General features: G+C 42.6%; 1 protein-coding gene and 1 non-coding gene across 5 annotated transcripts in view; one reads left to right on the top strand and one right to left on the bottom strand.

Annotated features, from left to right (window-relative positions):
* Positions 1 to 16,255, top strand: part of LOC118618270 (adipocyte plasma membrane associated protein) — a 62,481-nt gene extending 46,226 nt beyond the window's left edge. The window contains exons 4-10 of one of the 4 annotated variants that reach the window (XM_036244429.1): positions 4,200 to 4,250; positions 6,089 to 6,205; positions 7,360 to 7,534; positions 8,587 to 8,721; positions 9,174 to 9,366; positions 14,184 to 14,228; positions 14,492 to 16,255. In XM_036244429.1, the coding sequence (XP_036100322.1) occupies positions 4,200 to 4,250; positions 6,089 to 6,205; positions 7,360 to 7,534; positions 8,587 to 8,721; positions 9,174 to 9,366; positions 14,184 to 14,228; positions 14,492 to 14,701 (926 nt within the window). In that variant the 3' untranslated portion in view covers positions 14,702 to 16,255. Of the gene's footprint in view, positions 1 to 4,199; positions 4,293 to 6,088; positions 6,206 to 7,359; positions 7,535 to 8,586; positions 8,722 to 9,173; positions 9,367 to 11,558; positions 11,598 to 14,183; positions 14,229 to 14,491 lie in introns of those variants that run through there. The other 3 variants (XM_036244428.1, XM_036244430.1, XM_036244431.1) reach the window with 3 other exon arrangements.
* On the bottom strand, positions 3,665 to 3,767 carry LOC118619434. The gene has a single exon (XR_004957209.1). It is a non-coding gene; the product is annotated as a U6 spliceosomal RNA (small nuclear RNA).
* Positions 16,256 to 23,976: the final 7,721 nt, after the last annotated feature.

Genomic DNA, 23,976 nt, shown 5'->3' with positions numbered 1-23,976 from the left:
TTTAGTCTTCATATATTGAATGTTTTTGTTGTAATTGATTTTTAGTTTAATGCCATTGTGATCTGAGAAGGTCATTGATATGATTTTATTCTCCTTGAAGTTGTACAGACTTAGTTTGTGTCCTCACATGTGGTCTGTCTTTGAGAATGTTCCATGTGCACTTGACAAGAATGTGAATTCTGCAATATTCAGTTAATTCTTTGTAGATACCTATTAAATCTATTTGATCTAGTGCATCATTTAGAGTCTCTGTTTCCTTGTTAAATTTTTGTCGGGAGGATCTATCCAGTGATGTCAGTGAGGTGTTAAAGTCCCCTGATATGATTATATTGGTATCGATTGCTATTTTGAAGTCCTTCCAAAGTTTTTTAATGTATTTTGGTGCTCCTATATATGGTTCATATATGTTTATCAAGGTTATATATTCCTGTTGAATAGATCTTTTCACTATTATTTGGTGGCTTTCTTTGTCTCTAGTTATGGCTTTTAATTTGAAGTCTGTTTTATCAGATATGAGTATAGCTTCCCCAGCTCTTTTTTATTTTTTGTTTGCTTGGAGGATTTTTTTCCATCACTTCACTTTCAATCTCTGTGAGTCTTTTGTTTTTTGGTAGGTCTCTTGTAAACAACATATTTATGAGTCATGCTTTCCTATTCGTTCAAGTACTCTGTGTATCTCTCTCTTTTTTTTTCATCCTCACCCAGGGACATTTTTCCATTTTTTGTTCAGATAGAATGGGAGGGAGAGAGAGGAAGAGAGAGAGAGAGAGAGAGAACCATCAACGCAAAAGTGATACATCGAGTGGTTGCCTCCTGCATAACCCAAACAGGGCCAGGGACAAACTGCAGCCAAGGTACATGCCCTTAGCAGGAACCAAACCCAGGTAAGGACTGCAGACTGACACTCTTACCACTGAGCCAAACTGGCCAGGGCTACTCTGTGTCTTTTTATTACAGAGTTTAGTCCATGTTATTATTGATTTGTGCTTATTTATTGCCATTTTTGTTTTTTGTTGTTGTATTTTCTTTCTATTCCTTCTGCTAATTACAACAGGCCTTTTAACATATCTTGCAGTGCCGGTTTGGTGCCAATATAGTGCCTTAGCCGTTTTTTGGTCTGGGAAGCTCTTTATTTCACCTTTTATTTTGAATGATAGTGTTGGCTAGAGTAGTCTTGGATTCAGATCCTTGTTTTTCATGACCTTGATTACCTCATGCCATTCCCTTCTGGCCTGTAGTGTTTCTGTTGAGAAGTCAGCGTATAGCCTTTTGGGGGTTGATTTGGAGGTAACCTGTTGCTTATCTCTTGCTGCCTTTAGGATTCTCTCTTTGTCTTTAATTTTTGGCATTTTAATTATGATCTGTTTTGGTGTTTGCCTCTTTGGTTTCTTCTTATTTGGGGCTCTCTGTGCTTCTTAAACTTCCATGCCTTTCCTTCACCAAGTTAGGGAAGTTTTCTCTCAGTATTTTTTTGAATATATTCTATAAGCCTTGCTCATTTTCTTCTTTCTCTGGGAATTCTATGATGTGGATGTTGTTATGTTTCATGTTTGCCCACAGTTCTCTTAAGCTGTGTCTTGTTTTTCCTTTTTGTTTTGTTTTGGTATGTGCCCCTAGCGGGAACCAAACCCGGGACTCTCTGGTCCACAGGCCAACTGTTCCAACTGCTAAGCCAAACTGGCCAGGGCTGTTCTTGTTTTTTGATTGTTTTTTCTTTTTGTTTCTCTGATTGGGTCGTTTTTTCTACTGTCTTCTAATCTAGTCATTGGTTCCTCGGCTTCCTATACATTGCTGGTTATTTTTTCTAATGTGTTATTTCTGCTGTGTTATTCTTCATTTCAGTTTGGTGTTTTTTCATTTTCAATTAGTTGATTTTCAGCATTTCCACTTTTTTTTTTTATCCTCACTCGAGTAAATTTTGCATTTATCTTCAAATAGAGCGGTAGGGAGAGTCGGAGGAAGAGAGAGAGACGGAAACATCTATGTGAAAGAAACATCTATGTGAGAGAGAAACATCGAGTGGTTGCCACCCACACAACCCCAACGGGGGGCCGGGGACAGAGTGTAACTAAGGTTCATGCCCTTAGGGGAAACCAAACCCAGGACTCTCTGGTCGGCAGGCTGATGCTTTAACCGCTGCGCCACACCAGCCATAGCTATTTCTATATCTTTACTAATGCTGTTGAGCTCTTTACTCATGCTGTTGAGCTTCCTTAAGATCATGGCTCTGAACTCTACCTCTGATAACTTGCTTAATTGCATTTAATTTATCTCTTGTGTAGAGTTCTGTTATTCTTTAATTTGGGATTTGTGTATTTTTTTCACCATTTTGGCTGTCTCATCAGTGCAGTTTGGATCCTGCCAAATTTTCCCTGTGTTGGTTGGTGTTACGCTGATTGTGGCTCCCTCTATTGGGTTTGGATGATTGTGGGAGAACCCATGTTAAACACCACTCTCACATCTTACTTTCCTGGGTGGATTTTCTGGCCAATCAGAGCTTCAGTTTTCCTCTAGTTTTTGCCTGCTAGCTATTTGTCTCAGTTACTTGATGAGCCTTGGGTTGTAGTCCTCAACGAATGAAAACATCCCTCAGGTGTTCAGGGTAAGTTGATTTCCTATAGGTGAGGCAGTTGCTTGCTGGACATCTGTTGCTGTTAATGAGCATCAATTTGCATTTCTCTGGCCTGGCCAGATGGTGTTAAGTTTCACAGGGAAGGGCTGTTACTTCTCCCTGGGGCTCTCAGCAAAGGCTTTTTGAGTAAAATGGCTACTGTCCTTTGGTGGAGTGATTTCAGCACAAAACTCCTGGTGCCCTCCTAGCTCTCTAAACTTCCAAGTCTCTCCCTACAGTTCCAATCCAGTCGGCCTTCCCTCTGCCAGAGCTCAAGGTTGGTGGCTATAGCTAATTTAGTTCTCTCTTCTGGCACTCTGCACTGTGGAGCTGACTTGGGATTTTAACTTTGAGGGAAATGCTCACAACGTAAACAGCCCTTAGCTGCTGTCCATGAGTTCCCATCCTGCCCCATCTTGCACCTCCACATTTCCTAACAGGGTCGATTTGGTGTCCTCTTTTTGTGCCTGGTTATATGGGTTCCCTCCAGCTGCTTTTCTGTTGGTTTTTCCCGATGGTTTGTTTTTATTTCAGTTGTAATTCCAGTTTGGTCCTAGGAGATGGTCTGTGTAGCTTTTATTCACTTTGTCACCATTTTTCTTAATCAAGACCATTGATGTTTAAAGTAAGAATTGATGCAGTTAGATTGGTAGCTACCATATTTGTTACTGTTTTCCATTCTTTGCTCTTATTTTTTGTTTCTAATTTTGTCTTCTATTCTCTACCTTTTGTAGTTTTTGTGATTATATTTTTTGTACTTAGCATATCAGTTACTTTAAAAAATGTTTTTATTGATTTTAGATAGAGATGAAGGGAGAAGGAGAAAGAAATTGAAACATCAATGAGAGAATAACATCGATTGGCTGCCTCCTGCACACCCACTACAGTGGATGGAGTCCAAAACCTTGGGCATGTGCCCTGACTGGGAATCGAGCTGGTGACCTCTTGGAGAATGGGATGATGCTCAACCACTGACTGAGTCACATCTGCTGGGCTCAGTTACTTCTATAAAGTTTTTTTAGTCATTGCCTTAGAATTTGTAATATATATTTAAAAAATAGGTAATGTCTCATGAATTTATATGTCATCCTTGTATGTGACCAAGACAATCTCTATATTTTTCCAATTTTAGTATATGTACTGTTGAAGTGAGCACCTAATGTGCTTTAGTTTTATCCTGAGGGACTTCCTTGCAGTTCTTTTTTAGTTGGATATGATCAGCCTCAACAGCAGACACTGATGTAAGGCTGACATGAACATGTGTCCCTGAGTGCCAGCCCAAGATCCCATATTCTTCTGAGAGTAGAAAATCCTCCTGGTTTTATCACTGACTGGTGTCTCCTACATCCTTGCTTTAGTTTTAGGTTGAACCCCACAGGCAGATGCTTCAGAATTCTACAATTTTACTGTTGCATGTTTTAAGGACATTTTTGTTCCCAGATATCACTGCTCCTTCATCTTCAGAACTGCCATTTCTTCTGTGGAGATGAAAAACACCAATAAGCCACGTATGTTGTAGAACATAATGTGATCACAGTTCTTAGGCTAACCAAGTAACATTGTTATTCTTTTTTATTTTTTTAAACAGATGTGATGTTTACTGGTACAGCAGATGGCCGGATCATAAAATTTGAGAATGGTGAAGTAGATACCATTGCCCAGTTTGGGTTGGGCCCGTGCAGTAAGTCAGTGACATCCCTCCCCCACCCAAGAAAATGTATGTCTCTTCTAGTCATTCAGAAAGAGGCCAGATGGCCTTGTGTAAGTCAGAGACTTACAGATTGTCGGAGAAAAAGAGCCCTGATCATCTGGCAGATAGCCTGATTTGGGTGTTATCACATGCTTTTTATTGGCCAGTGGTACTTGGACCTCATGGTACCTGATTGTCACCCTTCATTGAAGTTTCCCAGCTAGGCAGTGGCCATGGCACCTGCTGGTTACTTCTTAGCTCTACCCCTCGCCATTCTGAAGAGGCTTGTGCTGACTTTTGAGGTAACTTGAAGATTAATAGGTGTTGTCCAAGTGCTACTATGGCATAGCAGTCGGCTTTGTCATTACTTGGATGCTTAAATGTGATTCTTGCATCAGCTTCTTAGGAATTTCAGTAGTGCCATTCAAAGTGAAAATATCCTGAAGTCACTCCAACTTTAGAAGACTAGGGTAGAAGAATCTTACTGTTTAAACACTGGTAGTCCTGTTCTTATTGTTTTTTTAATAGCTGAAATCTTTTTGTAAAAATGATGCATTTTCAGTGGGAAATGTGAACAACACAAAGGTACAGAGAAGTAAAAGTCACCCCAGAGTCTACTCAGATGTAACTGTTATTAACATTTTAATGAGTAACTTTTCAGATATCTTTCTATTGGTGGGTACTTATAGCCACCCATGGTTATATGGATTAGGGTCATACTCTACATTTAGTTCTCTAGCCTGCCTTTTCCCACTCCGTATTTAGGCTGTAAGTGCCCTCTAGTAAGCACATTGTAGTAAGCATCCTGTTGTAAGCACTCCTGAACATTCTACTTTAAGCATTCCATAGTAAGCACCCCATAGTGGTCACCCTTCAGTAAGTACCCACAGTAAGCACCCTACAGTGGGTATTCTTCAGCAAGTACCCACAATAAGGACCCCAAAGTGGGCAGCTTGCAGGAAGCACCCCATAGTAGGCACCCTGGAGTAAGGATCTCCGCAGTAAGCAGCTAGCAGTGAACACCCTGTAGTAAATATGCACTGCTACACATTTTTATTTTTTTAATCCTCACCTGAGGATAAGTTTTACTGATTTTAGAGAGAGGGGAAGGGGAAGACAGAGAGAGAAACATCCATGTGAGAAACATCGATTGGTTTCCTCCCGCACATGCCTCAACCCAGGATCAAACCCACAACCTAGGCATGTGCCCTGACCAGGAATCTAACTGGCAACCTTTTGGTAGAATGAACAGTACTCAACCAACTGAACCACACTGGCCAAGGCCCCACAGGTTTTAAAAGAGTGTAGGTAGTAGAGCAAGAGAGTTAATCTAAGGAATAAAATAAACTCTCCTTTTATACCAGGCAGAGAGAAAACCATCATGTTCCTAGATAGACAGATTATCCAGATCAGGCTGTTGAGATTAACCTCCCAAGTCCTGAAGTTCTGTGGAGCTTCTGAAAATGAGGCCTGGGTCCTGATTATGCCCCTGAGTTAACTTAAGTTCAAGTCTCAGGATGCTGATGTGAACATGATTCTTTGGTACCCATTGCTGTGTATATGTCCGGGTCTGGATTCTCAAGTGGTCCATCTGAACGTGCTGGACAATTGTCCTTAATTCTAGGGGGCTGGAATACTGGGGGGCGGGTCTGCCTCCAATGTCATGGTCTTTTTTGTTCTCTAAAATATATTTAGGAAGGAATGGTTGGATGAGATGCTTGTCCACTAGTGGGGCCACAGACAGAATCTTAGACTAGTCACTGATTCTTGTCCGTTTGTTTCCCTAGAAACCCGAGATGATGAGCCTACTTGTGGGAGACCCCTGGGCATCCGGGTGGGGCCCAACAGGACCCTTTTTGTGGCCGATGCATACAAAGGACTATTTGAAGTAAATCCCTGGAAACGTATGTGACAATATCTTATTTTCTTCTTTGATGATTTCAGATTTTTTAAACAATATGTGCATAAGTGGATGTAATAGAATTTGTTCAATACATTCAACTAGAGACTCTAATATTTTCTTACTCGTTGAATAGTACTGAAAGCGTTGTTTTATAAATATCAAGTAGTATAAACTTTCAAATCTGTACTTGTGTGCATTTAGTCAGTATTCTAACTTTCTCTGGCATTTGTATTTTAGCCGTGGGTCTCAAGAGGACTTATTTTGAGGATATTAGACCTCCTCCTTTCCTCTTTATTTTTTTTGTGTTTCTCTTGATTTCCTGTCTTCCTGTTTGTTTCCTGCCTTTTAGTCTTCTCTTATCCTTACCCTTCATCTCTGATTTTTTATTTTCTTTCTCCAGCTCCTTCTTCTGTTCCTTTCCCCTGACTGGCCATGATGTCATCTTGACCAGCAGTATAACATTCGCTGTGTATGCTTTGACAGGGAGGGTCATACTATGGAGGAGTTAATAATCATGGGTGGTGCGTGAGACCCTGGGTTCAGGCACTGCAGACCCATTACATGAGTCTGCTGTGCCATTGGCTGGCGGTGTGACTATGCAAGTTACTTAGCCTCTCTGTGCACACTTTCCTCATCCATGATACAGATAATGTAGTTGCCTGCCTTGTGGGATTGTTGTGGAGGTTTAAATGATATATATGGAAAGAGCTTAGCACTCAATAAATATTTGTTCTACTATTTAAAAAATTACTCTTAGTTTTTATTTTAAAAGCAGATGAGTAGAACATTTTATATTTCTCTCAAGCAAACAAATAAAAATTTGCCTTTTTACCTAAGACTTCTAACAGACTTTTAAGTCAGTTGGTTTCGATAAAAGAAAGTTCTTCATTCTTAGAGGAAGGGTTTTGCTTTAATGTAGTTAGTTAAAAAAAAAAAAATCAGCTAACAGGTGAAAGAAAGGAAAGCAATGTACTTTACTGTGAGGAGGAATAAATCTGACATGGCATCGAGAAGGTCATTTTAGTTTTTCTTTTTAAATCAGGCTAATTAATATTTAGAAATTATTATGATGCAAGTTCTTAGAATGAAAGCAAGTCTCTCTCTTTTTTTCTTCTTTCTTCATTTCTTTCCTTCTTCTCTTCCTTGCTACTCCAGGTGAGGTGAAATTGTTGCTGTCCTCTGACACACCCATTGAGGGGAGGAAAATGTCCTTTGTGAATGATCTTACAATAACTCGGGATGGGAGGAAGATTTATTTTACGGATTCCAGCAGCAAATGGCAAAGACGAGATTATCTGTTTCTGTTTATGGAGGGAACGGATGATGGGCGGTAAGTGTATATTTCATATCTTCTGTTCAGTGAGATCATCAGTCAGGCAGAGTAACTTTAGCAGAGCTGATTACTCCTAGGAATCTTTGGAGTGTTTCTGAGCATAATATTTTAGCATTTAAGATAGGATCTTACTGGCTTCTGGAAACAAGTGATAGATGCAACCAAACAGAGCAAAGTGATCCAGCCCTGACCAGTTTTTCTCAGTGGTTAGAGCATCGGCCTGTGGACCAAAGGGCCAAGGGTTCAATTCCCGGTCAAGGGCACCTGCCTAGGTTGCAGATTTGATCCTTGACCCTGGTTAGGGTTATTTGGGAGGCAGCCAATCAATGTATCTCTCTCACATTGATATTTTTCTCTCTCCCTCACTCCCACCCTCCCTTCCACTCTAAAAATGAATGGGAAAATATCCTCAGGTGAGGATTAACAACAACAATAAAAATAGTCCAGTCCATGTGAAGGTGTAGTCTAGGCAGTCTGGGAGAGACCTGAGACCTACAAGTAGGCCTGGATTTTAGGTCACCTTTCTTTAAAAAAATTTTTTTTTCTTTATTGATTTGAGAGAGAGAGAGATATCGAAACATCGATGAGAGAGAACATCAACTGGTCGCTTCCTGCATGCTCCCCACTGGGGATTGGGCCCACAACTTGGGCATGTGTCCTGACAGGGAATCGAACTGGTGACCTCTTGGTGCATGGGTTGATGCTCAACCACTGAGCCACACCAGTTGTACTAGGTCGCCTTTCTAAAAGGGAACTCATGTGAGGCTGGAGCCATGGTGGTTCCCCTGGTGCCGAGCCAGCTCCCAGGTCAGTGAGAGAACTGACTGAGGGATGTCTAGAAGAGAATGCCTGGGCCTGCCCTGGATGGAGAAGGGCTCCTAGAAGCCAGCCTGAGATCAGATCTGGGCAGGGGACCACCAGGGTCTTGTCACTCCTGTGTGAGGCTGAGTCCCCTTCCTCAGGTCCCTGCCCAGAAAAGAGCAAGGCTCCAGCCCAGCAGAGGGGTTGTGGACTCTCCCTGTGTGACTCTTTGCTGTTGGCACCCACAGCCTGCTAGAGTATGATACTGAGACCAAGCAAGTAAAGGTTTTACTGGACCAGTTGCGGTTCCCTAATGGAGTGCAGCTTTCTCCTGCAGAAGACTTCATCCTGGTGGCAGAGACAACCATGGCAAGGATAAGAAGGTGCGTGTAGCATCTGCTGAGCTGTCAGTGTTCACCAGAGAGTGTTGTGCCTGAATGGGCATGGAGGTGTTGATTGAGAGAATATGAGAATCATCAGGGCACCTTTTTCTTTGTGTAAAAATGCTAAACATTAAACTCAAGGGTGTGTTTTCTTTTTCTTATTTCTCAGCCTACTTAAGCATCTTAGTCAGAGTCTTAATTTAATGCTGACTGCACATCCCAGGTCCCTTCCCTCCCAGTGGGTCTTGGTCTATCATCTTTTTCCTAAACTGGGTCTAGCTGGGCCCAGGGTTCGTGAGTATCTCTTTCAGCAACTGCACTTTTGTTCATAATGGACATGTTTCTAGTTGTTTCATAAACTTATTGGAACCATGACTAATTTAGTGTTTGGCTAAAAATTTTTTCATAAATTTAGGGGCTGCTGTTTATACCTGCTTGGGTGAATTTTTCAGATTCTACGTATCTGGCCTGATGAAGGGAGGGGCCGACCTATTTGTGGAGAACCTGCCTGGATTCCCAGACAACATCCGGCCCAGCAGCTCCGGGGGGTACTGGGTCTGCATGGCAAACATTCGCTCCAACCCTGGGTTTTCAATGTTGGATTTCTTATCCGAGAGACCTTGTATTAAAAGAATGATTTTTAAGGTAACTAAAACTACAATTTCCAAAACCAAAACTATAATTAGAAGATGCATCTAATTATGATCTCTTTTAATTTATAACTCTAAAAATTCTAGTATTTATAACATTTAGTATTTTTAATGACTTCTTTAAAACACCTTTTATTATTCAGCCTGACATGTAAACTTAAACATTTGGACCCTTTGATTTTTTTCTTCTGGTTTTATCGTCACCTTCAGCATACCTTTCGGGGGTCTCTACCTTGTCTGTCAACTTTACTCTTCCTGCTCTGAGATGACTTTTTCAGACCTTCTGCCTTCTCCACCAGATCCTGCAACATGGCCTTCTCCTCCCTGCCAGCAGATGACACTGCTCCTCCTCAAAAGGGTTATCCAGTATCTCTTCCTGTGGCCATACATGTAAACTCACCTTGGGCCCCCATTCTGCCTTGCTCCCTCCTGCCTTCTTGGAACCCTCCCGTCAGTCACCCCTCTCCATAGGTTTTTGCCCTTTTATATCTTAGCACACCAAAATATTTTCAATAAAAATCATCCACCCTCACCAACGGTGAGCAGACCCTTCTACACAGTCTTTAAATTGTTCATCATCCTACCTTTTTTTCCAGTGACTTTCATGAAATACCCCAAATGTAACTTAACACATTTTACAATGGGGATTAGTCACTTGCTGATATAGGTACTTCTGTCATAGAAATTTTATTTACCAAAAAGCTCCATTTTATGGGTTGAATGGTATTTGAAGTTGATATTGACCATTTGAATAGATATTAAAATATTTGTAACTTAAAGTTCTGAAAGGTACCCGGCAGCAATTACTGAGTCCATGCGGTACCAGGCCCTGTGTCTGGGCCCCAGCAAGGGACTGTATCCACCTTCTCAGTCAGGCTGTTCCATGGCCTTCAGTGTTGTTCTGAGTTTATTGGTCAGTATAGAAAATTCTGATATGTTCAGAAATAATACATTCCTCTTCTTTGTCTTGTTGGCCTCAGAGCCAATATCTGTTCCCATTGAAATCTAGGAGGAGGCAGAATGGTAGGGTGGTCAAGAAGAGGAGTTTTGAAGACCACATCAACTGATCCTGAGCAGATGTGGTCTCTCTGCTTTAACTTCCTCATTTGTCAAGTGGAAAGAATAATAGCATTTCATTAGGTGCTGAAAAATGTAATGAGAATATGCACATGGTGCCCTTAGCTGAGTGTAGTAAGTGTTCAGTTTCTGTACCTGTCAGTTTTTCTTCAGCAAGGATGTGATCTCTTGGTGGTATTTGTCTCTCTCCCTTCATAAGTGTGGGCTTCATTTGAGCAGGTATTTTTTTCTGTTTAATTTACTCCATTTTCCATAGCATCAAGAACAGTGTCTGGCACATAGTAGGCACTCAGTTACTGTTGAATAAATGAGTGAGCCCTGGCCAGTTTGGGTCAGTGGTTAGAGCATCAGCCCGTGGACCAGAGAGGCCCAAGTTCGGTTCCTGCTAGGGGCACATACCTCGGTTGCAGTTTGTCCCTGGCCCCGGTTGGGGTTGTGTGGGTGGCAACCAGTCGATATGTCTCTCTCACATCAATGTTTCTTTCTCTGTTTCTCTCTTCCTCCCTCTTTCCCTCTCACTCTATATGAAGATAAATGCAAAAAGTGTCCTCAGGTGAGAATAAATAAATAAATAAGTAAATGAGTGACACCATAAATATGAGATAGAATTGCAGTGGTGGGATGTATTCCTGGTGACAGAGAACATGGGTGAGTTCCCTGGGGCAGGAGAGACCTCAGCATCCACATATGACCAGAGATATGACAGACAGAGAACAGGTGGGAGAGTGGCTGAAGATCACTTGACTTGTAGGAGGTTAGATTTAATTCAAAATGTGATCGAAGTCATTGGGATTTTTTTTTTTTTAGTTTTGAGACAATATTAGACGTAGGAAAGTAGCAAGAATAGTACAAATAACTTTTTTCAAGAATTGTTTGCAAGTAATTTGTTGACTTGATGCTCCTCAGATACTGTAGTGTATTTCCTTCAACAAGGACATTCTCCCTCAAGACCACCTGCCCAAACAGGAAATTTACATGGATACCTACCTGCCGGCGTCTAACCCGCATACCCTACTCACAGTGCTCCAGTTACCCCAGCGGTGTCCTTTAGTTATTTAGCCCAGGATCAAGCATAGCCTCTAGTCAACACATCTCTTTATTCTCCTTCAGTCTGGAACTGCTCCTCAGTTTTGACCTGTTGGAAGACTGTGCAGGTCAGTTATATTTTAGGATGCCTCTCCATTTGAGTTAGGAGGTGTTTCTTATGGTTAGATTCAAGTTTGCTTCTCTGGCAGAGAGACCACAGAAGTGAAGTTGGGTTTTCAGTATAACCTGTCAGGAAGGGCATGATGTCACATTGTCCCTTGCTGGTAATGGCAGCATTCATTACCAGATTCAGTGGCAAATGCCAGAGACTTCTCCATTGTGATTTTTCCATTTGTAATTAATGAGTATTTTGGGGGGAGGTAGTTTATAACTTAAATATCAGTATGATCTCATAGTTGCCTATTTTACTCAATGGGTCATATAATCTGCTACTATTGTTATTTATTTTGATGCTCAAATTGTCCAGCTGTGGCCAGTGAAAGCTCCTTCAGTGTAGCTCCTTGACCTTTGGACATGTATTCTATCATTCTTGGAGTGGTTCCTTGCTTCCTGGCACCACATTGTTCAGTCTTATCTTATACTTTCCCTGCCCCAGCTCTAGAATCAACCATTTCCCCAAGGAGCCCTAGTTCCTTCTAAGGGGCTAGCCTTTCTCCTGAAGGACTCTGATACCTGCATAAGATGTCCCCCAGGTAAACACCCTCTTCGTCCTGCTTGAGCTCTGACACTGTACTCCATGTCACTGGCCTCTCCCTTCCCTCAGTATAGACTCTCCCTTACCCTCTTCATACTGACTCCCTGGTCTGGGCCACTGGGGTTCCCCCACTTTCTGCACATACCTACCCTGCTTGTCTCACAAGCTGCTTTTTGACTGAATCGATTGAGAGGAGAGTAATGCATTACAAAGAATGTTTTAAAAAGATAACTAGCTGCTGCATGGAGAACAGCCTGTAGCAGGGCTCCACTGGCTTGGGGAACCCGTTGTAGTGTTCAGGAGAGGTGCTGGGCAGATCCTAGAGAGGGGTTGGTAATGCACAGCAGATGACAAGACCCCCTCAGTGCTGGGGTGGGAGAGATAGGGATTAAGCATGAAGGCTGAGTTCCTGGCATCAGGAGATGGTGTCAGGAGCCCTATTTCCTGAGCTGGGGTGTCTATTGAGTTTGAAGAGCTGTTAGAAAATCCAGGTGGAGATGGGTCCCAGGCAGTGAGGAATTTAGCACTGGGCGTCAGAGACACAGGTAGAGATTTGAGAGCTTTCTAGGAAAGTGACTAGTTAAACTAAGGAGAAGGGATGAGATCTGTTAGGGATAAGATGGAGAGGGCAGGGGCGGGGGGGGGGGGGCTGTGGCCGAAGGCAGGTGGCATTTAATGGGTCCTGGGAAGCTTAATGGAATATTTTGAGCTATAATCCAACATTGATTGCTTTAGAACCTTCAAGAATACGGTTGGCTTGTATGTCTATTTGAACATTTCTAGTGACTAGGAGACATACTTATTGGACATTTAAATTGTGTGGCCCTTTCCCCTTATATAGAAGGTAGAACTCTGCCTTTTAATTTTCATCTGTTGATCTTATGCAGTGTTATCCTTTGCCATCATTTTCTAACTGGTACCAATCCTTCCACTCTGCCAGAAATTGCATGTTATTCTTTTCTTAAAACCTTTTATTTTTTTTTTTTATCCTCACCCGAGGACATTTTTTTTTTTTTTTTTTTTTTTTCAGATAGAGAGGGAGGGAGAGAGAGGAAGAGAGAGAGAGAGAGAAACATCGACGTGAAGGGACACATCGAGTGGCTGCCACCCGCACGACCAACCAGGGCCGGGGACAAACTGCAACCGAGGTACGTGCCCTTAGCGGGAACCGAACCCGGGTCTCTCAGGACCGCAGGCCGATGCTCTAACCGCTGAGCCAAACCGGCCAGGGCTTAAAACCTTTTAAATAGCCCTGTGGACCTCTTGGCCCGGCTGAGCCAGGGCCTAGGCTCCTAGAAGGTACCTGCTCAGCATGGGAGTGTTTGATCTTTTACACTGACTACAAGGAGAGCCTAAAGCTGTTTTCATGTCTCAGAGGGCAGTGACATGTTCATTTGATGTGCTGTGGTTTTTTCTTTAACATGAACTGCTTTCAGATCTCTATCATTTGCACCTTGCACAGTTGAAATATCTTAAATATAATCAGAGGGTTTTGTATTTATTCCCAACTGGATGCTGGTTTTAGCCCAGCATTCTGGAGTCGATGTCGCTCTAGGCCTTGTTGGCCTCATGTTGTATCTTCCTTGTACATAATTTGGCTTCTGTATTCAGCCAGGTCATCCAAAGAGGTACCTATGTTGCAGGATTGGGGGGTATCATATAAGGGCTGTTGGGTAGCTACTGTCCTTGTGCTGGGTTAGCCTTGCCTCTGCATGCAAGTGACAGGAGGGAGGCTCCTTGACCTGACTTCTCAGGAGGTGGGGGTGAGGGTGGGAGACACCTGCTGTGAGGCAGGCCCTATGCTGGGAATAGAGAGCTGGTTCAGCCTGGCTCTACCCTATATGGCTTTTCCATTACTGGAAGAGCTGGGCCCTTTTTAGACAGTGAGAAGCTATGGGATCTGTTAAAAAATACAATTTGAGTGATTCATGAACCTGGCATCATCCAATCTAACAGATAAAAAGCAGCTCCAATGAGCTGTATGTCTTTTACAGGTAGAAGAGTGCAGGAACAAGGATGTCACAGTAAACAAAAATCAGGTTGGTTGTTGCAAGTTCACTTTCCTTTATGGGATGGCAGGAGTCTGTCAGACAGATTGCCTCAGTAGTGCTGATCAGGGGATTCCTGATTAACTGGTTTAAGATTTCATTTCTGGGAGAACCTAAACTGTAAATAAGTGTTTGGTGACATGGGCTTACTTTCAGTGACTCCATTGTGGGCCTGTTGTCTTGTTTATAAAAGGTTGGAACTGCTCACATTCTCTTAGTAGGTAAACTCTCCTCGCACTGTGCTTCCCTTCCAGCTGTTTAGTCAGGAGACGGTGATGAAGTTTGTGCCACGGTATAGCCTCGTCCTAGAACTCAGCGACAGTGGGGCCTTCCGGAGAAGCCTGCATGATCCTGACGGGCAGGTGGCTGCCTACATCAGCGAAGTGCATGAGCATGATGGGCACCTATACCTGGGTTCCTTCAGGTCCCCCTTCCTCTGCAGACTCAGCCTTAAGTCTATCTAGCTGCCCAGATTGCAGCTCTGATCGCGGCTGTAACAAGAGTTGGCACACTGGGCACCACACCTGGTCCAGGAGGCACCATGGACACAGCCCTTTTCACCTGAAGTATGGTGTGACCCTGCGGATGTATGTGTCTTTGTAGGACAGCCCTCATTTGGATTTGACTTTGCATTTAGAGGGAAGCATAACATATGCTGTTGGAAGATAAGTTTATGTAAAGCCATTTTCTCTTTAAAAATTCTAAGTACAGTACTTCACGCACTTTTAGCAGGCATCAGGGTTTGATGGGTAGAGCAGTAGATGAGTTGTCCAGGGATCTTATTTAGCTACTGGCTCTGACCTTTCAGCCTCATTATCTTTATTATAAAATGGGGTGATGCCTGTCTTAGGGGGAGGAGCACAGGAAGGGCAAGGATTGCTCAGTGCAAAAGTGCTTGTGTAAGTGCAGACCTTAGCACTGTATTCTCCAGAGTTGTGTGGGACATAGACCTTTGACAGAAAAGCCCTGGGCTTTTCTTTCCTTTGCTTCCACTCTCCAACCTACTCCAGCTCATAACAGGGTTTTTAAAAAAAACTCCTGAATCCCGTCAGTCATATAAAGAGAAGGACTTGAATAAGTACATAAGGGAAGCATGTTGATTTCAAAAGCTCTGAGAGGGCTAGTTGGATTTCTCTCTGAACAACCTACCACATGAATTGAATGACCCAGCAGCTAGGTGAATTTAGGGCAGTCCTCACGTCCAGACCCACAGATGTGAATAGTGCACGTGTTAATGTCATATTTGCTTGAGAGTCACAAGCCCGAAAGTTGTATGTCTACACACTGGTCATAATTTTGTCAGGGAGACCCATGTAATGATGATAATGAAATAAACTTTTATTCTCATTAGCCTTTTCTGGTGGTGTTGCCTAGGAGTTTCTTCTCTCTTTAAATATAATTATCAGTGACTGAAATTTGATTTCATCCAGTGTTGCTATGAGGATTGTTGTGGCTAGGTTTTGTTTTAGGAACAAGCAGTTTATCTGTTTTGCTCAGGACTTCTCAGGAGGCAGCAGCTGGCTCAGCCCATTGCCTTCCCTCGTGCCTCCTGGCATTGATTCATTCTTGGGTAAGTTGATATTACACTGCTCTGTTTTCTAACTTACAAAATGGGGCTAATACCTGCTTCTGAAGAAAGAACAGAGAATAGTCCTAGAGAATAGTTTGTGCTTCTGAGATAGTTTTTAAGAACTTTTGATAAAGACAATATTTTAAATAGGTAATGATACTAAAATTCAAAGAGGATTGAGAACTGTGGTAAAATCTGAACCTTTGTGTCCTGTTGTACTGGCTGGCCTTCAACCCTTTCACTCCCTTTTCCAGCTGCAGCCACCCCACAACCCCATGCCCTGGTTAGCCTCATGTTTGGGGAAGGAAGTCTAGAGTCTAGTGGTCAGCTCATCTGGTGTCACCCTCCTGAGGCTGGCTTTATATGCAGCAACAGTAGAACAGAGCCAAAGAATGGCTTCAGTCTAGTTGATGCAACCCGTGTTGTCTCAGATGAATGACTTAATATTACTTATGAAACTTTATAGGAAATAAAATTAAATATTTTAAATAGATAATGGTATACCCCACATATCAAGATATAAGAATAATAGGGTGAAACCTCATCATTCTGCCACAAAAACCAATTTAAATGTGCTGGGCCTAAATAAGTCGACTTCTTGATCGAGAAGAGAGGGCTTTGTTTTTAGTGCTTGGTTTTTACTGTTACATAAAGAAGCTAGTAAGTTGCTTTTTTTCAGTTTTCAGCAAAATAGTCTTGATTTGACTCAGATACTGATTTTCTCTCTCAAAGTGTCAGTTCCTGCATTTTATTTGGTAGTTTGCCATGGTGAGGTGCAATGTAACAGTCTATGGGTTTAAATATGTGATATACTTTCATTGGAAACATAAAGTGGATTTGCTCTAATGTGAATTACTAACATAGTTTTAAAATTAAATCAAGTTGTTCATTTACTGTATGCATCTTTATTAACTATTATAAAAATTCCATCAAGATTCAGTTACTGCTTTTTATTGGACAGATGTCCCATTTTGATATTTTTATCATCAATATACTCTTGCAGAGTGGTCTGCAGTGTTTTTGTTTTTTTTCCAATTGATTTGTTTTTGTTACAGATGTTTCTCCTTTTCCCCCATTGACACCCTCCTCTCCATCCCCCCTCCCCACCCCGTCCCCAGCTTTGTTGTCTATGTCCTTCGGTTATGCATACATGCATATAAATTCTGTGATTTATCTCTTCCCTCTCTCTACCCCCTCTTCTGAGGATTGTCAGTCTGTACCCTACTTCTATGATTCTGGGCCTATTTTGTTCATCAGTTTGTTTAGTTCATTATATTCCAGAAATAAGTGAGATCATGTGATATTTGTCTTTCTTTGCTTGGCTTGTTTCACTTAGGATAATACTTTCTAGGTCCCTCCATGTCGTCTCAAAAGATAAGAGATCTTTCTTTCTTAGAGTTACATAATTTTTCATTGTGTACATGTACCACAGCTTTTTTTATCCACTTCTCTACTGATGGACACTTGGGCTGTTTCCACATCTTAGCTATTGTAAATAGTGCTTCTATGAACATAGGGGTACATATATTTTTTCTGATTGGTGTTTCAGGCTTTTTAGTGGTCTATAGTTTTGAAAGTAATTTCACGTACACTGACCTTTTAATAATGCAAGGAGATATGGCCTCATTTTACAAATAGGAGGCTAGTGAGGAAATGACTTGCCCTGAGTCACAGCTAGCATACAGTCTTCTGTGACTGTGGAATGTCCTGGGGAAGCGGGAGATGAGGCAGGGTGGTGTTGTGAGGACCTGGCGCTGAAGTGGCCACCTTCCAGCCTGATGGTCAGGTTTTGGCTGCATGTCAGAGTTTCCTGGGATACCCAGCTTACTGAGGTAGACTGGGCATCATTGTGGTTTAAATTTTAACAGGTGGTCTCCATGAGTAGTGGTCAGGCATTCATCATAATCTGAGCCCATCTGCAACCTCAAGAGGGCCTAGGCTGGGTGAATGTCTGGAGCAGGGGGCATTAGAGAATCTGTGTACAACTGGTGAGGTGAGGAGGGGCATGGCCAGGGGAAAGCTTAGAACACTTAGGACAGCACTGTCAGAATTTTGATGTTTTGTTGAAGTTTGAGAAAGTGCTTCTTTTTTGTGGTCATAGTTCTGGTATGTCTTAGAATAGTGGATACTTAGCTTTACATTTTCTACTTGACAGTAACATTAGATGATGGCACAGCTTCCCTCTGAGTCAGAGTAAAGCTGTTGCATTTTAAGAAACAGGTAGGCCCTGGCCAGTTTGGCTCAGCGGTTAGAGCGTTGGCCTGCGGTCCGCAGAGACCCGGGTTTGGTTCCCGCTAAGGGCACGTACTTCGGTTGCAGTTTGTCCCCGGCCCTGGTTGGTCGTGCGGGTGGCAGCCACTCGATGTGTCCCTTCACATCAATGTTTCTCTCTCTCTCTCCCTTCCTCTCTCTCCCTCCCACTCTATCTGTACAAAAAATGGAAAAATGTCCTCGGGTGAGGATAAAAAAAAAAAGAAAGAAACAGGTAGGATTGAGTTGGCAATATAGGACTTCAGTTCATCACTGGTTGATATCCACCACCTGCAGTAAGGTACACTCTCTCCATGTGAGTGTTTGGTTTCACCGCTCCGAACCTGCTGCAGGGCTCTCTTGCAGCTCCTTCTCAGGTGGGACTTCAGTGTGCTGAATGTAGTGAGAACAGTCTCTTAACAGCAGTCAGAGTTATGATAATGGAAAAAGCGAATGGAGCCACACAGTCAATGCATACTGTGCCTGCAGGGCCTGCTCTCCAAAAAGCTAGAGCAAAATGTCTACAGTGGGTTTGGTTGGTAGACACTTCTCTTCGGGGTTCAAAGGTATGCCAACTGTTGGCTTCCATATTTCAAGGTAGCTTGACATTGGCTTTGTAGGGATGGGGGCTTGGTGGATGAACAAATTGTAACCTTGTGATATGCATTCTCGTGACCTGGCCAGCCTAGGATCAAAGTGTGTGTGGATAGACAGGTTTGCCTGGAGGGCAGGAAGACCGCCCTGTTTGGAACTGGATGTTTTGTTTGCATGTGAATAGGTAAGGTTTGCATGTCAGTGGGTTGGAAGACCACCTGAAGAGGACAATGGGCTGTGGATGTCCAGGCAAGAATGGATTTGTTATTTTTTTTTTTTATCTTTGATATCTCTTTGCCAAAAAAAGCAAGAGACAGGGCAAGCTTGTATGGTCAGCAGTGGAACCATCTCAAGGAAGTAATTTACCTAATCAACATGTAACCTAGGGAGCCACTTTGCAGATAAATTGGGCTGCGTCTAGAGATCTGAAGCATTTTGCTCTTTTGTAATACTCCCCCTCACTCCTACCAGCGTGTGCTTGTAGTTTATTGCATTGCACTAACCCCTGGCTGGCCGAGAGAGACAGCAAGTAGTGACCCCGATGTGACTCGAATATGCAGCAACGTGATTCGACATGACCAGCAACATAGTGGTATGCAAAAGGGAATTAGTGATCCGGATCAAAAGTAAAAATACGCTCAAGTTTTCTGGAGTCAGTGGTACCCGGCTTGAGACAGCTGCCCACATATCTAGTGTTGTAAGGGATTTCCAATAAAACAGCATGGGATTGGGATTTTCTAAAGATCATCAACTTTATGTGAAAGTCTTATAACAGCTGCTGAAAGCAGCTCAGTGCTCTGTATCGGAATGGAGGCTCTTGCAGATTCTAAGGGATGTGCAGGAGTGCTGCCCATGGTTCCCTAAGGAGGGCACATTGGATTCTGATGTGTGGTTCAAAGTAGGGTGCACAAAAATTTAGTGAGTAATCTTTCCTAGACCCTTCTTTTATGGCGACTGTATTTTCAGCATTGCAGCTGCTAATTAAGGAAATCAGTCCCAGTAGAGCCGCAGCTCCAACCTCCCCTATGGAGGAGACACCGGAACTGACTGCCCCCCCCCATGGTCAGCAAAGGAGGAATGTTCTCCCCCTCCCCCACCTTTTGTGGAGGATTCCTCAGCCTCTCCAAGCCCAGCAATGGAAGGCTGTCTTAAAGAGGCCAGGAAAGCCAAAGATATTGAAGCTTTCACAGCTATAATACAGCCAGGTTAACAAACTGTGCATGAAAATTTGCCCTATCAGGTTTTTAAAGAATTCAGGCAAAGCATAATGGAAAATGGTTTGCAAAGTTCCTTTACTATAGGAATGTTGGAGGGAATAGCTGGTAGTTATCAGGTGACTCCCTGGGGTTGGAAGGCATGCATATAAACAGTGTTGACTCCCGCCCAATTCGAAGGGTGGAAGTTAGAATATTAGGAGGGAGCCATGATGCAACAGGCAATGGAAAATCTTGGAGCAGAGATTCCTATTGGACAAAACCTATTACTACGACAAGGAAACTATTTAAATTCCTGAGTACAGGTAAGGCAAGATGCTAGATTGTTTCGTCAGGCCTCATATTTAGCTACTACAGCTTGTTGAAGGGTTTGGGAGTCTGGAGGAAGGACAGGCTCTTTTGCAACATTTAGGCAAGAAGCACAGAATCTTATGTGTCATTCATTAATTGGTTGCAAGCAGCAGTAAGTAGATAGGTTGGTAATGCAGAAGTAGCTGATGCTTTGTTATTACAATTAGCCTATGAGAATACTAATGCAGATTGTTAGGTGGTACTCACTCCTTTGAAGGGAAAAACCTCAAATATAGGAAAATATATAAACACATGTCAGAATGTAGGGACAGAAGTGCATCAGTCCAGAGCATTAGCTGCTTCTCTCAGGATGTTGCAAATCGGAGGATTCAGTAAATGACAACAAGAGTCCAAATTATGTTTCTATTGTGGCAAGTCAGGACATTTTCAGAAGGAATGTAAAAAATGAAAGGTTGGAACCAGTGGCACTCCTACTAAACCTTGTCCTTGATGTGGCAAAGGGCTGCATTGGGCCAATCAGTATAAGTCTAAATTTGACAAAATTGGAAATCCCTTGTCAGAAACACAAGGAGGGGTGTGAGACAGACAGTTCCCTGGGTCCCTCAGCCTCACATTTTTCTCAGTTAATTAAGGGGAGGGTTGGAGACCTCCCAGCCTCCACAGCAGGAAGTACCGGCCTGGATCTTATCACCACCACAGAATTTTAAGGCAGTGGTTCTCAACCTTCCTAATGCTGCGACCCTTTAATAGAGTTCCTCATGTTGTGGTGACCCCAACCATAAAATTATTTTTGTTGCTGCTTCATAACTTTAATTTTGCTACTGTTATGAATCACCATTGGAAATATGTGTTTTCCGATGGTCTTAGGCAACCCCTGTGAAAGGGTCATTTGATCCCCAAAGGGGTCATGACCCACACAGGTTGAGAACTGCTGCCTTAAGGAGTCTGATGATATTTCTTACCTACTACAGGAATTTTTATGGCCCCTTGCTGGAGGGAAAGTTAGGTTTAGTGATTGGAAGATGTAGTTTAACAAGGAAAGGAATACAAGTGATGCCAGGGGTAATTAACTCAAATTTTGAAGGAGAAATTAAAATAATGCTTAAGGCGGTGGGCTTTTATGTATTAACGTGGGAACCCAAATAGCTAAACTCCTTTTGTTACTACTATACAGGGTGCCCAGAACTACCTCCAGAGTAAGAGGGAATGCAGGGTTTGGGAGCACTGGTCAGTGTGATGTTTTCTGGATGGCTGCTATTAACACCAAAAGCCCTTGCTCTCCATTAATATACAAGGGCAACTATTTTCAGGATTAGTGGATACAGCTAGGGAATTGCTTAAGAAATGGCCTAAATACCCAGTACCCCTGCTAGTAACAGGAGTGGGAGGAACTCAAGCTCCTCAACAAAGTACTCACTCCCTTTCCTTTGTAGGTCCAGATGGACAAAAAGGATGGATTCAACCTTATGTCACGGATTCTACCCTAAATTTGTGGAGAAGAGATCTTCTCAATGGGGAATGATTATTCAAACCCAGCCTTTTGGCTAGGGGTCACTGGTAAAATTTCCCTCCTTTCACTGGCCTGTGAAACAACAGAGCTGGTATGGGTTGATCATTGGCCCTTAAAAGGGGAAAAATTATTACAAGCAAATAAATTAGTGAAACAACAATTAGAAGCAGGTCATATAGAACCCTCAGTCAATCCCTGGAACACTCTCATTTTTGTTATTCCTAAAAAAGATGGTAAATGGAGATTACTATATGATTTGAAGGCCATTAATGCTATTATAGAATCCATGGGAGCCCTGCAGCCTGGGCTCCCCAATCCTCAACAATTTAAAGAAGAGCCTTTAAATATAGTTAATGATTCACAGTATGTAGTTAAAGTGTTACAAAAAATAGAACAAGGCTTTATTAGGCATTTAGCTAATCAACATCTATTAACCTTATTCTTGTCTCTCCAAGCTTTAATAGACCAACAAAATCATTCTATTTTTATAACCCACATTTAATCTCATTCCACACTCCCCAGACCTTTAACACGAGGAAATCAATAGGTGGATGCCATCATAGCCACAGCTCTTGCTTATCAGCAAGCACAGTGTTCGCATGCTTTTTTTCACCAGAATGCTCAAGCACTCATGAAAACCTTTCATTTGACCCTCTCACAAGCTCAAGATATTATTAAGGCTTACCCAGATTGCCAACTTTCGGGAGGGACTCCAATATCAATAGGAGTCAGTCCTTGGGGTTTAACCCCTAATGCCTTATGGCAAACATATGTAACACATATTCTATCATTTGGTCGATTTCAGTGGGTACGTGTTACTATAGATACCCATTCTAATTTTCTACATGCAACCGCTGCTATCGGGGGAAAACCACAAAGACATTAAGCATCACTGGCTGTCCTGTTTTGCACATATGGGGGTGCCACTGGAAATTAAAACAAATAATGGGCCAGTCTATACATCTTAAAGCATTAAATTATTTCTTCAACAATGGAACATTAGACATACAACTGGCATCCTCTATAACCCTATAGGACAAGCCACTGGTGAACATGCTCATGCCACTTTAAAATTAATTACAAAATAGCCCTGGCCGGTTAGGCTCAGCAGTTAGAGCGTTGGCCTGCGGTCCTGAGAGACCCGGGTTCGGTTCCCGCTAAGGGCGTGTACCTTGGTTGCAGTTTGTCCCTGGCCCTGGTCAGTTGTGCGGGTGGCAGCCACTTGATGTGTCCCTTTCACGTCGATGTTTCTCTCTCTCTCTCTCTGTTCCTCTCTCTCCCTCCCACTCTACCTGAACAAAAAATGGAAACATGTCCTCCGGTAAGGATAAAAAAAAAAAAAAAAAATTTAATTACAAAATAAAAGTGGGGAGTATGGGTAAACCCCCTGTAAATCAACTTTCTCTGGCAATCTATAGCCTTAATTTTTTAAATCAAGATTGCTTTGGCACTACAGCTGAGGAATGACATTTTCAACAAAAAGTTTCCACCACAGGGCCCAAACCTTTTGTCCAGTACAGAGATCTATAGCAAGGGCCTGAATGGCAAGGTCTTGCAGAGTTACTGGCTTGGGGGCGAGGGTATGCTTGTGTTTTGTCTCCTACAGGTCCTAAGTGGCTGGTGGCTCGGTGGATAAAACCTTACCAAGAACAGGAAGGACCTGCCCTTCAACCTGATTTCTTAGATGGCACAGTTGACCTTGGACACTAATTATAAAACTCACGCTGGGTCTCGGGGCCCCTCTTAAACCCCTCCTGGGGTTACCTGGGGAAACCTTAAGCAGTTGCAACAATGTTCTGAGGAAATACTAACTAGAGTGGGGGCTTTTTTTACCCCAGAGAATACTTTTTTGGTTTACTTATCTGTAATCTCACAATCTAAGGTAGACATTTTATGCTGCTTGCTTATATCATTGAGCCCTGCAGTGGCAGAACAACACTTACATTGAACTCATATTATAGACCCACCTTTATTCCACCCTGTCACTTGGTGGGATTTGGAGACCCCGTTATCTAGCAATGACACTTGCTGGACAGGAGGAACTTGGCCTCACCTAGATGGACCACTACAAGAGAATGAGGATTGGTTTCAGGCCAATGCCACTGTTTCATTTTTATCGGAGCACCCCCCCTCCCCCCATTTATTTGTTCATCCATGTGACGTAGGCCCTGAGGCTAAGATGACTAGATTCCATTCTTATGTAGGCCCCTTGGCTAAGGTGACTAAATGACTCCATTTTATCATCAGTGGACCTTCCTCAGTATTTTTTCAATAATAGGCTAATTACCC

This window comes from Molossus molossus, unplaced genomic scaffold (genome assembly GCF_014108415.1).
Source record: "Molossus molossus isolate mMolMol1 unplaced genomic scaffold, mMolMol1.p scaffold_m16_p_6, whole genome shotgun sequence".
NCBI lineage: Eukaryota > Metazoa > Chordata > Mammalia > Chiroptera > Molossidae > Molossus > Molossus molossus.
Note: the sequence above shows the minus strand (reverse complement) of the source record. Positions and strands in the feature narration are given on the sequence as shown.